The 13,951-nt window shown below is 41.2% G+C and overlaps 1 protein-coding gene across 2 annotated transcripts in view; it reads left to right on the top strand.

Moving 5' to 3' along the window:
• The first annotated feature begins 222 nt into the window (after positions 1-222).
• Positions 223-13,951, top strand: part of BCAT1 (branched chain amino acid transaminase 1) — a 124,223-nt gene continuing 110,494 nt past the window's right edge. The window contains exon 1 of one of the 2 annotated variants that reach the window (XM_061417618.1): positions 223-390. In XM_061417618.1, coding sequence (XP_061273602.1) covers positions 385-390 — 6 coding nt within the window. In that variant the 5' untranslated portion in view covers positions 223-384. Of the gene's footprint in view, positions 391-2,686; positions 2,919-13,951 lie in introns of those variants that run through there. The other variant, XM_061417616.1, reaches the window with a different exon arrangement.

Below are 13,951 nucleotides of genomic sequence, written 5' to 3' on the forward strand. Positions count from 1 at the left end.
TTTCACATCAAAGATACGCACATGCCAAGGCACTAATCCAAGGGTAACATGTTTGAAACGCTAGCATCTTCCTCCAACCCCACGGGTGAGCTGAGAGGTGGATAAGGGTCTGAGCTGGGTGCAGGGGAGGAATTTTCGTGTTGGAAGAAACGCTACCCTCTGGGGGCAGTGTAGGGGAAACACAGCCTCAAGACTCTTCCTGCTGATGCAATCTGCAAGAGAGCCCGCAGACTTCGCAGCCCGGGCCAGTCTGCGACGCGCCAGCCACGTGTGCTCGCCGCCACCCCGGCCGCTTCCCCAGATCCGCGCCTCCCGGAGCGCTCGGGACGCAGGGCCTCTGCCTCCGCTCGCCTCTAGCTGCTGTGTTCGAGCTCTGGCCCCACGATGAAGGTAACCGCTTGTGAGAATGACTGTACTTGTACAACAATGTGTGTATGAATTGAGCCCGCGATTCCTCAGACAGAGTTGGCAGACAGGGGACTGAGGAAGAACCGGCTCGCTGGTTGCCATGCAAAACGCTTGCAGCATCTTCCTTATCAATGAAGCTCGGACCGAACCTTCCCTTCATTTTTCTCTTCAGATTTCTGCTCAACTCGTCACAGGATGTGCCGCCTCAAGGTTTTTCACAGCTGTATTTGTGAAGCGAGATAAAAGGCGGCACGTAGCTCCTTCCCCTGCCTGTTTTGAAGTATAGAAAGGGAGAGGAAGCTCTTCTCAATTTCTAAAATGCACAGGAGGTGGGGGGTTTTGGAGAAGAGGTCTGGGGGTGTCCCTGGTAGTACATGGCGGTTTTCTGCCGGCTGTAAGTCACAAAGGTTCAGGACTAGGTGATGGTGGGAGATGGAAGGAATCTGTCCCACCTCTATTAAAAACAGAAGGCTCTTCTTATTTTGTTCCTTGTGGAAATTCAAGCTTCTAGGAGTTAGTTACAAATCATCAAATAAGCCTAAGGGCTTTTTTTTTTTTTTTAATTCAAGAGCACCCTAGTGACGTTTATTCTTATGCTAATCAAGGATAAAGAGCCTAGCTGCTTATTACTTAGAAAGATGTAGAAATGAACCCTTTTAAGGGTTCTGTTTTCCCACGTTGGAAAACTGCAATTATTTTAAAAGACCGAAGCATGGGCAAGTGCTATTGCTATCCAACATCCTGGAAGCAGGCGAGTCCTATATGTAGTCTGAACTTTGAGGAGAAAAAGGCCACGGTTCAGAGTTTCCTAGGAGAGCATTAAGTACAGTTGCTAACTGGGCTTACCCACAACCCATCCCAGTCTACAACTGTGCTTACAAGAAAGGATGTCTTTTCACCAAACATTTCCACTGTGATTAAGCAGGAAATGAGTGGAAAATGTAGTTCTGTATTAAAAGGGATCATGCAAATGTGCTGTGTTGAAAAAAGTCTCTAGAGATTTCTATTTCTGGCTTGCTCCTGTCTAATTTCAGATGAAAAATATACTCTGAGTATCAAATTCGTGAGTAAAAGGAGAGAATTATGAGAATAAACAGTCTTGCTTTTCAGCTTTCTCCTGTCCCAGGTGGAATTTAATGGATTATGCATTTTTGTAAATTCATGGGTGCTTTAGCATGAGTACAAAACCCCCAGCCCTTTACACAGGAAACTGGAGGATCTCTTCAAGTAGTCTCATCTCTGTTTTCTTATATTTTACTAAGATTAAGAAAGAAATGATTATGTGTTACCTTTCTACTCACCTTTTACCTCAGTATTTATATCATAATCATCATTTTAAAAAAATGATTTGCACATGACACCATGATAAGATCTGCTGTGCTGCTGCTGCTGCTGCTTAGTCACTAAGTCGTGTCCAGCTCTTTGCCACCCCATGGACTGCAGCCAACCAGACTCCTCAGTCCATGGGATTTGCCAGTCAAGAACACTGGAGTGGGTTGCCATTTCCTTCTCCAGGGGATCGTCCCAACCCAGGGATGGAACCCGCATCTCCTGTTTGGCAGGCGAATTCTTTACCACTGAACCACCTGGGAAGCCCTTGATAAGTTCTGTCCTCAGATAATTTTCCAGATATAGTCTTGCCTGGGAGCTATTATTTTAAGATGGACACATACAGAACAAACAACCGAGTGAGAAAAATTGCATACACATTGAATAAGATGTGTATAAAGGTGGGAAGTACCTATTATAATTTACTGAATGAAAGTGGAGATGACATGTATCTGAAAGGACAGAGACAGGAAGTCTTTGTCAGGGATGCATGGTTAAGTGCAGGAAGGGGGCTGTTTGTGTGTGTGCAGGGGGCCCAACAAGGGGCCTGGCAGGGAGGGGGTGGGGATTCACATTCCAGACACAGGATGTGGCCCCTCAGGCCAAGCTCAGAGAAGTGCAGCTAGTTAAGCAGGCCTAACAAAAGGGCATTGGTAGAACCTGAGGTAGTGAGAAAAAAAGAAAAAGCAAGAACAATGGATGAGAGTTTCATTTTGGCCAGTGTTTCATTTAGTGAGTCTCTGTAATAAATAATTTCATCTGATTTTAGAACAATAGAGAAAAAGGAAGGTGAGTTAAGAAAACTTCCATTTGTAATGCCAGAATTTCTCTTGCTTGTCAGGTCATTGAATCTAAGAAGGTCTAAATATTTGAAATGGGCTTAAAATCTTGTGAAAGAAAGTTGAAAATAGTTGATTATTAGAGATTTATGTGAAGAATTAAAATCAAGTTATGGTTTCTTTCAGGAATTGTGTATCTCCCAATTATTTTCATAATTTCAGATATTATCTCTTAGCTCAGATCAGGACTTTTAGCTCTATAGCAGAGGAAAAACAATTCTCCCTCTATACTTCTTAATTCTTGGCTGATCTGTTGTTGTTTAGTCCCTGAGTTGTGTCCGACTTCTTTGTGACCCCATGGACTGTAGCCCACCAGGTTCCTCCATCCCTGAGATTTCCCAGGTGAGAATACTGGAGTGGGTTGTCATTTCCTCCTCTAGATCTTCCCAGCCCAGGGACTGAACCAGTATCTCCTGCTTTGGCAGGCAGATTCTTTATCAAGAAGCCCTAGTGGCTGAAACATCCCCATAATAAAACATAGATTAATGGGGGAGGAGTCGGGGGGAGCAAGTTTAATAACATGTATACCTCCTGTGTACATCGAAGATATCCAGGAAAACTTGAGTAACTCCTTGAAATGACCCAAGTTACCACCTTAAATATCATCTTCAGCTAAAGACTATAGAAAGATATTGAAGTTTGGTGCAAGCTAATCATGGAAGGTTATAAAAAAACACACAGAAAACAGGAATAAACTGCATGTTTAAGTCAGTACCTTCTCCTTGTTAAGAGTTTCTAGAGATTTTATTATCCTTCTTTTCCTGGCACAGAGAGGGAGACACCATTCCAAATGGGGATTTCCCTTATAAATGCAACTTCTACTCTGTTTTCAGATATTCTTTTGTGTCTACAGCTTTTCAAAAATGATCAGCTCAAAATTGTCCTTATGCTAAAGAGGCATATTTTGGGGGTGGTCTATTCTGCTCCCCTTCAGTGCATTATTTCTGATATCAAGATAATAGACCAGGGGAGGGTTGACCTAAAACAAATAGACTGCAGCAAATATTTCTCTGACACAGATGGGTTTATTTGGGGGTCAGCAGAGAATTAAAATTTGGGGTCTGTAACCAAGGCCAGCCACACACAGCAAGTCTCTTTGTAGCAAGGGGAGAAGTCTTTACAACAGAGGAAATGGACATTGGGAGGGCCGTAGTAAACAGATTCCGTGGCTTTTCGTTGACTTGTTGCTGGAGTCTTTCTTCTTCTTTTTGGACTCTGCTATGATCGTGGGTCTGGGGCTAGAGAATTCCCTTTTCTGTTCTCCTGGGTCATTTAATTAAAGTTTTAAAATTTTTAAAATTTTTTTAAAGAAGGGCACAGCTGGGTAGTATAGTCTAGGGTTATGAGTAAACTATTTCTGTGCATAAATGAAGAATTATTTCTAAACTGTGGGTACCTTACGTGTTTGGTTTAGTTATGTCTTTGAGGGTTTCAGGTTGTCTGATTCTTAGTGGGGGTAAGAAGATGAAAATGAAAGGCTTTCTCTAGCTTATTTTAGGCTTGGCAATTGTTAATCCTCTAACAGATGCCACTCTAGACAAACCTAGTGGAATGGTGAGCCTTATTATGCCCGAGGGGATTTGGTTACCATATTAGAATGAGAATCTGGTAACTTCCAAGATGGACATCATTATCCCAGGCATCTTCTATTTTCTATATAATACTATCATTCTTTCTGAGCACTGGGGGAAACTGTGGCCAATCTGCTCATTTTACAGTTGTAAATATGGCAGTCTTTGTGTCGTAACTTTATCCCCTTAACAGCTGTCCAAATGCTCTAAACATTTAAAGTGACATATGGTAAAAATTCCTACTGATGGGCTTTCCTGAGCCTCTGTAGCCCATTTGGTAATACATGTCAGTGGCCATTCATCTAAGTCTACTGAAATTGGATGCTGTATAATATCAACTTAAGGTGCAACATGCTTTAAATGTTTTAAAATGGAGTATTGAGGATGCTCTGATTCTAAACCTAACTTAGCAATTGCAAACATTCTTATCATAAGATCTAGTCTATGATTGACAGTATCAACGGTGAGTGTGAAGCCAAAGCAGAAAGTCTTTTCTATCACACACGAGGGTTCATGTGTCACTTGCACCTGTGCTTCTCATTTGTCTTCTCAAGTCTACAGGCTGAATTACCTCTAGAAATTGAGTACTTGTATCAAGAGGAGAAGGGGACGACAGAGGATGAGATGGCTGGGTGGCATCACTGACTCGATGGACGTGAGTCTCAGCGAACTCCGGGAGTTGGTGATGGACAGGGAGGCCTGGCATGCTGCGATAAATGGGGTCACAAAGAGTCGGACACAACTGAGCAACTGATCTGATCTGATCCTTAAAATAACTTAGAAATTAGATCAGTTTATTAATATAGCATAGCATATAAATATTTTCCTATGTCGTATATAGGCCATGCCCTTTTTGTAGGAAAAACCATTTTGCAAAATATTTCTCTCGTGTTCAATGATTAATGGGAGAAAGAAAATCTTAAAGAAAGAGATAATCACACTCTGGAAATATAGGGAAAAGGTCAAGAAGAGAGGAAAAAGGAAGACAAGTTAAAAAAAAATAGAGGAAATTACATTACAACAAGCAAAGGTCTGGAAGAGTTGTATTGAAAACATGTGATTCTTTGTGATTGAAAAATTGTGAAATATTTGTAAAATTTGGCTAGTTACATTAACAGGTCTATTTTTCATCTAAAAAGAACTAATTCATTGGTTTTTTTATTTTGCTATGTGGATCTGAATATGTGACCAGTTGCATATACAGTCTAACTCCTCGTCTGAGAAATGAGTTTGCTATTTTGACTGGAAATGTTTAAGAATTCTAGGACATGAAAGTTCAAATTCTGACTCCTTATAAATCTAGATAGAAGGGGCACCTGTTGGGATGTTCTAGGCCAAACATGCCACGAATGTCTCTTACGTGACCAACAAAGACCTTCACGGAATTTGGGTTTAAGGCCAAGGATGGATTTGCACGCGGTATCACTCAGCAGTTGTTAACGTTCCATCACTATGGTAAAGGGCAGTGTTGCCTAGTACCTTTCGTTTCCTTTTAGCTGATTCAGACTCAGAGTTGTATCGTTTGGATTTTAGTGCTAGATATCAGTGCAGGAATCTATAATGACAATAAATGTTTCTTTGAACTTTGAAGATAAAAGGTGGAGTTAAAATGGAGTTGTAAGGTCTGCTTGGGAAAGCATAATATGCATTATGAGGAATTTCATGGCTTTCAAGGTTGGTAGAATGGTCTGTATACTTGCAAGGTTAGTGCTGATGTTTATAGAGGAAACACATCCAGGTTTTGAGAAGGACTTCTTTAGTTAACAAAAGTAGAGCTGCTTTATATTTCTAAATGCTATATAAGTTACATAACATTGAATTATAACCTCAAAATCTTCATATGAGGAAAGCATGACAATTATATTATTAACTCCCATTTTACAGATAAGGAAAATGAAGATCAGAAAACCTGCTTAAATTATTTAAGGCCACAAATAGCACAACATGATGAGGAACTAGATATTTTGACTCCTAGTCCAGTGTGCTATCTCCTTCACTGGTGTTCTAATCCTTTTGGGATCTGACATCACTTTATAAATCTTAGAAGAATGTACAATCTCCTCCAGCAACATGTACAAATATACATAGGCACAAAATTTTATATCTAAATTATTTGTTGTTAAAATCAGGACAGTGTAGTCCATATAGCATGGAAGACTGGTGGAAGATACTGAAATAATCTAGTTTTTATAGCACTGGAGAGCTATTGGCTCTTGCTCCTGTAATCAGCTAAAAATATAAGCAAGAGTTCCACACTGCTCTTTGAATATCAAACATACCTGCCTCTAGGGACGTCCCTGGTGGTCTAGTGGCTAAGATTCTGAGCTCCCAATACATGGGTCCCAGGTTTAATCCCTGGTCAGGGAACTAGATCCCACATGCTGTAGCTAAGTGTTTGATGTCACAACTAAAAATCTCACATGCTGCAACGAAGATCAAAGATCTTGGATGCCACAATTAAGACCTGGCACAGCCAAATAAATCTTTTTTTTTTTTAAAAAAGAAGATGCCTGTCTTTAGACCAAACAGAAAGACAACCAATATTTTCTTTGTTTTTTAACCATACATGTTATCAGTTTCTTCTTTCTATCTCATAAAGACCCAAGGTGTAGAGTGTAGGGGAGGAAAACACATTTTCTTCTATCTTTTAGGTTCATTTCTTGGTGTTTTGCAAATTAGGCTGACCAAAGAGAGTGTAAGAAGAGGAGAACTGTTGATTATCTCTGCAGTTTGCATAAATACAGGAGAAACTCAGTGATGACTAACTCACAGGGTGGTTAGAATGTGGGTTTATATAACATCCTAACAAAGAAAAACACATTTGTAGAGAACTGATGAGACAAAGGCAAACGTTTTAGATTTCCAAGGGCAGCAGTCTGTGGGGAGGTAAATATACAAGGGATACGAATGGGGTAAGATTTTTTTTGTTCAGGTCCATCTCAGGACTGACTTTCTGGCTCCTTTGTGGCTATAAAACTTCAGCTGGCGAGGTGACTTTGGGCAGTCCTCATTTCTCAAAAGTTTCTACTTTTAGTCGGCGAAAGGGAGGCTCCAGGGAGGCTTCCTGGTGTGTCTGTTGGCTCTCTTGTGCCTTCAGCTTAAAATAACCCTTATCCCAAAGTGGCGTATTTTGGGATGTCATATTTTGATCCTCTGCAATGGTCAAGAGCAGAATTTAATTCGTGGAAGCTGCACCTGAGTTTATTTGATCTTCCTCTCATTTTGAAGTGTATACATGGCCATTTCATTAAACAGGGCTAATACATAATTTCTTAGTGGAGTTTAGTAGTTTGGGGTGCTTAGGTTTCCCATCTCATTAATAACTTCCTGCCCAAAGGGAACATCTACATGGCTGTGTTGCTACCAGATGACCCCTGCCTTAGCATATTTGACCCAAGTCCAACCATCTTTCACTTCTTTCTTCTCTTATCCCCCTCACCCCACTCCATTCCAATCAGATACTGGATTCTATTTTATTTGTTTCTAATATGTTCTCTCTTTCCCATTGCTGGTGTAACAACAATTTATGCTCTCATTATTTCCTGCCTGAATTATTTCAAAAGTCTTTCAGTTGGTCTCAAGATTAATTTTTTAAAATTTTCCTAATGCATTATTTTGATTATGTCACTCGCCCACTCAAAATTCCTCTATGACTTTCCCATTGTCTGTGGAATTTAATTTAGTGCATGAAGCCTTTTTCTAATCTATCCTCCCTTTTATGTGTATGTGCTCCTCCAGTCATAGTGGAGGATTTACTATTCTTCAAGATAAGCCTTCACATTTCCATATATTCATGTCTAACTCCTTCCTTCCTGGACTTTGCTGGTGTCCAGTGGTTAAGAATCTGCCTGCCAATGCAGGAGACACTGGTATCATCCCTGGTCTGGGAAGATTCCGCATGCTGCAGAGGAGCAACTAAGCCCGTGCACCATAGCTACTCAGCCTTGCTTTAGAGCCCAGAAGCCACAACTACTGACCCTGAGTGCTCTAGAGCCTTATCCCAAAGTGGCATATTTTGGGATATCATATTCTGATCCTCTACAATAGTCAAGAGCAGAACTTAATTCATGGAAGCTGCACCCAAATTTATTTGATCTTCATCTCATTTTGAAGTGTATACATGGCCATTTCATTAAACAGGGTTAATACATAATTTCTTAGCAGAGTTTAGTAGTTTGGGGTGCTTAGGTTTTCCATTTCATTAATAACTTCCTGCTCAAAGGGAACATCTAGCTGTGTCTCCACAACTAGAGACACCACTGCAATGAAAGGCAAGCGTACCACAACTAGAGCATAGCCCTCACTCACCTCAACTAGAGAAAGCTTGTGCACAGAACTAAAGATCCAGTGGAGAAGGCAATGGCACCCCACTCCAGTACTCTTGCCTGGAAAATCCCATAGACAGAGGAGCTTGGTGGGCTGCAGTCCATGGGGTCGCAGAGAGTCAGACACGACTGAGTGACTTCACTTTCACTTTTCACTTTCATGCATTGAAGAAGGAAATGACAACCCACTCCAGTGTTCTTGCCTGGAGAATCCCAGGGACAGAGGAGCCTGGTGGGCTGCCGTCTATGGGGTCGCACAGAGTTGGACACGACTGAAGCGACTTAGCAGCAGCAGCAGCCAAAATTAAATAATTTTCAAAAAAATTCCTTCCTTGCCATTTATACCTTCTTCCCATCTGTCCCCTCCATGATGCCACTCATCATGTGGCTCATGCCCATGTTCTCATGTGACTTGTTTTACAGTGGAGTGTAAAACAGTGACTTGTTTTACAGTGGAATGAGAACGTGAAAGATGGGAAGGTTAAGAGTAGAGTCTCCTTTTGGAGTCAGGAAATAAGATATTGATCATATCCTACAATCTCAGCACTCACCTTTCCTCTCTTGCGTGAACCCTGTACCATCAGTGGTGTTTTTTACAGATACTGGTTGAGCTAAATCAACGTCCACTTTCTAGACTTCCTAGATTCAGATTCATTGATTCTGTTTTATATTTCTTTGTTTTCAAACTGTAGATACATTGTTTCCACATCGGAATTTATTTGATGTCAGAACTGTAATTGACTACCAAAATATAGAGGGTTATAAAAACACAGACAACAGTAAACACATGTTTTAATGCCTATTGAAGGATTCATTTCATACAGCTACTGACTGATGTTTTTAGAGTGTCAGTGGTGAAACTGTACATAGATTGTAAGCATACATTGAAAACATTTCTGGAGAAGTTCATTCAAAAAGATGCTACATAACAATATGAACTGGACCCATGAAAATCATAAGAAACAAACTCGATAATGCCGGTTCACTAAATCACTACTGCCTTCAGATTTAGGCAGTATGTAAAGAGAAAGGGTCCCTGCCACACCCCAAGGAACTGGCTAGAATTTAGAACAAATTCTAAGTGTCTAGGAATGTTAACTAGTTCCAGTACTGTTTAACATGGGGATTTTTTGTTGTTGTTGCAAACCAAGCAGTTTTTAAGCAAACTAATTAGTGCATAGGCTGGCAAACAAATCCAACAGAAGAGGCACTTAGAGGCAGTGTTCATCGAACACTGGAATTTTGAAAGAAAAAACCTCTTAGGTCATTTTAGGCATTTACTTCTGCTAAAGAAGGATTGTTCTTTTAAGTTTATTTTTCGAGCTTTCAATTCTATTCCACTCAAATACCTCAAGAACCAAGACTTCTCAAATCTTCTGTGGACAATTTTGCCACTTACTATAGTCACTCTTTAAAAGTTTCCTGAAAATTAACTTATTTTTCTTTTCTTTTGGGGCTGTGTTCTATTTGCTCTAATTAGTAGTGTCAGTAATTTAGTGGATATGTGGATATCGTATGTCAATAATGTTTATGCTGCTTTAATTATTTCATGCTTGCCTCTTACATTAACATTGTGTCTGAAAACAAAACAAAAAACATCGTGTCTGCTAGTCCAGCAGGCAACCAGGCATCTTTCCTCCTCTTGATGATGTTCTTAGAACATTTATTCACAGTAGCCCGTCAGTCTACAATTTGATGTTAAAAGACAACATTTTGATGCTGGGAATGAGGGGTCCTTTGCAACCACATGAACTTAACTACACACTATGAGATAGATTTAATAGTTCAACATCATTGTTAATGTTAATTAGAAGTGACTTGCATTTACTTGTACCTATGTGAAATGACATCCAAACCAGAGAATTTACTGCAGCACTGTTTGTAATAACAAAAGATTGGCAGTCATCCACATATCCAACAGATGTAAAAAAGAATGAAGTTAAAAAAAAAAAAAAAACTAGTGGAGGGAAGAATGAGTAAGCTCTCTATATACAGATTAAAGGAAAATCTCCAGGATCCTTTTAACTGTGTACATTTATTTATTTGAAAAATGCTGATCAGAGAAGTCAAGGAAGGATTTACAGTGGAGGTGATGTTTGAGCAGAAGCAGGAGAGAAGGCCAGCCGAACAAGGAAGTAGGAGCAACCCCAGACTTCTGGACCTAGATTCAATCACCCATTCCTTTGCTGTAAAAGACCATGAGGAAACGTGTGCCTGGCCTCTCTTCCAGATCGCTGGTAAATACAGGGCCCCGTGTACTCAACATTCTCAAGGAATGAACTGTGAGAACTCACAACACTGGCAACCCAGGGACTAAATTCAGCACATCACACTTTGCTCACAGTATCTCCATGCTTCACTATCCCTTGATGCTCTGGGTTTTCTCTCTTGTCTCAACCCTCACTAGAACCTCCCACCCAAATTTGTCCATAGGACCCTTTACAACTCAGTATTAGCACCCCCTCCCCACTCCTTTCTTAAATGCTTCCCATCCCTCCAGCCCTCCGGCGAGGTCACGTCCGTCACCTGGGTTGGGGGCTCACGTTCTGTACTCTTTTCCCTCTCGAGTTAGAAGGGCTTGGTCTCCTTCACCCTGCCCATTCTGTCCCATCAGACTTCTCCTAAAATCCTCTTTCCCCTGCTCAGTCCAGCAATCTGTGCCATCTCTTTCTGCCTCTTAACTATCACATGCTCTCAAACTTATCCACTGAAGATTTTGGCACTTGCTCCTCATTCTCTCTTCCATCTTAAGTGCTGTTTTCTCATATTATTTCAAGGTTCATGGATGGTCCATTCCCCTTTCTTGCATCTCATCTCCATTAATACACAATATTCCTCATAATCCATCCATACCTATGGTCATATCCCAGACTTTTAAATGGCATTTAATTATACCAAGTCCCATCAATTATTTTTGGTTCAAGATACATCTTATATCTCCACAGTTCTCTCCATTTTAGCTGCCAAGTGCACAGTTCAGGCCACTCTCTTCTAGTCAGTGGGCTTATATTATATGGGTATATAATATATATGGGTATATATATGTAATAAATAGATATCAAGTGGGTAAATATTAATAGGTTTCTATTTTTGTTCACCTCTAGCTTATCCACACCCCCACCCTAGTCTGTTCTCCACAAAGCCGAGTGATCACATCTGTCATTGGCTTAAAAAGCTTCTCAACCCTTCCTCTTATGCTTTGACTAAAACCCAAAGTCTCCCCCCGTGCTCTACAAGGCACCAGAAGTTCTGATCACTCTTACCTTTGCAGCCTCACTTCATCTTTCCAGCTTCTTTCACCCCCCCCAAACTTTTCTTCAGGGCTAATCCTTTTGCCCTGGAGGCCTTCCCCCTGCTCCCCATCAAGCTAGCTCCTTACTACCCTGCCAGCCTCAGACTGAATGTCACTACTTCACAGCTGATCGTATGATCCTCTGTGATTCCAAGTCCTTTAGAGCACGAATTGCAATTTACAGTTATTTATGGGTGTGATTGGGCTTCTCAGGTGGCTCAGTGGGTGAAGAATCTGCCTGCAATGCAGGAGATGTGGGTGTGAAAAGATCCCCTGAAGGAGGGCAGGCAACCCACTCCAGTATTCTCACCTGGAGAATCCCATGAACAGAGTAGCCTGGCTTTCTACAGTCCACAGGATCTCAAAGAGTTGGACATGACTGAAGCAAGTGAGCATGCACACACGCACTCGTGAGTGTGATAATCTGTTCTGGTTTGGGGATTGATCTCTGATGTACTTTCCCACTAGATCGTATATTTCTTCAGGACAGAGAGCATATCCAGTTCTTTGCCACTGTGCAAACACATGTAATCCAATACTTGGCCTAGGATAGGTGGTTGGTAAGTGTGGTAGGCTGAGTAATGAACTCTCTGTGATGCCTGTGGCTTAATCCCCTGAAACTTTTATGATAAAGGAAATTTTGTGACTACGTTATAGATCTTGAGATGGAGAGCTTATCTTTGATTTTCTGGCTTGGATCAATTTAATTGCAAAGGTCTTTACAAGAAGAAGGCAGGAGGCTCACAGAAAGAGATGTGACAATGGAAGCAGAGGTTAGGGGGAAAGAGGGAGCAAGAGAGGGAGACAGAAAGAGTGAGATGTGAAGATGCTATACTGCTTGCTCTGAAGATGGAAAAGGGGCCTTGAGCCAAGGAATACAGGTGGCTTCTAGAAGGTGGCAAAGCAAGGAAACAAATTCTGTACCTTAACTTGGAGGGGCTTCCCTGGTAGCTCAGCTGGTAAAGAATCTGCCTGCGATGCAGGGACCCCAGTTCGATTCCTGGGTCAGGAAGATGTGCTGGAGAAGGGATAAGTTACCCACTCCAGTACTCTTGGGCTTCCCTGGTGGCTCGAATAGTAAAGAATCTGCCTGCAATGCAGGAGACCTGAGTTTGATATCTGGGTTGGGAATATCCCCTGGAGAATTTGACTAGTATCTAAATTCTGGAGAAGGGAAAGGCTACCCACTCCAGTATTCTGGCCTTGAGAATTCCATGGACTCTACCGTCCATGGGGTTGCAAAGAGTCAGATATAACTGAGCGATTTTCACTTCATTTCACTTCACTTAACTTGGAACTCTGACCTCCAGAATTCTATGATAATAAAGTTCTGTTATTTTTAAGCCACAAAATTTATGGTAATTTGTTACAGCAACAACAAAAAATGAATATGAATTTTGGTACTGACTGTAACAAATACCTGAAAATAAGGAAGTGGCTTTGAATTGGGCACTGGACAGATGATGGAAGAAATCTGAGGATCACAAAAAGAAAAGCCTTGATGTCTTGAACCGATTCTTGTTGGAAATATGGATGTTAAAAGCACTACTGATAAGGGCTCTGAGAGTATTGGGGAAAATATTCAAGGAAACTAGAGGAAATCCTTATTATATAGTAGAAGAAAGCTTAGTGGACTTGTGGGTTATAGCTATATGGAAAACAGAACTTGGAAGTGGTTAACTGAGATTCGGTTGAGATTTCCAAGCAACGGCTGAAGGTTTCTTCTTTCTGAAAATGCAAGAGGAAAGAGACAAGTTGAAGGGGAAACTGTTAAGCCCCAAGGAGGCAGGTTTTGATGGTTTAGAATGTTATCAGATTCTCCAGATTATAAAGTAAGATGTTCACACGAGGAGATTCACCATTAGGAAAGCCTGCTTTGGTGAGACAGCTGAGGCTGTTAGGAGATTACAGTGACATACAACGAAGAGATGATGATGCTTGGATTAGTGGGAGTGGTGGTGGTGTGAGGTGTAAAAAAAGACAGGGGGATGAGTTGATTTTATTGGGACTTTGTTTAGGGTCCATTTGGGCCTATACTGTTATAGTGCTCCCTTTCCTGGCCACCTGAACTGTCTGGCCTCTCTGTAAACCCTCTCTGGAATATTCTGTCTTAGTGTCGATTGGGACCAAATCATCATTTTTTGCTTGTATGCACTCTGGATTTCTCCTTGGATTAAAGGTCCAGTG

Source organism: Bos javanicus, chromosome 5 (genome assembly GCF_032452875.1).
Source record: "Bos javanicus breed banteng chromosome 5, ARS-OSU_banteng_1.0, whole genome shotgun sequence".
Taxonomy (NCBI): domain Eukaryota; kingdom Metazoa; phylum Chordata; class Mammalia; order Artiodactyla; family Bovidae; genus Bos; species Bos javanicus.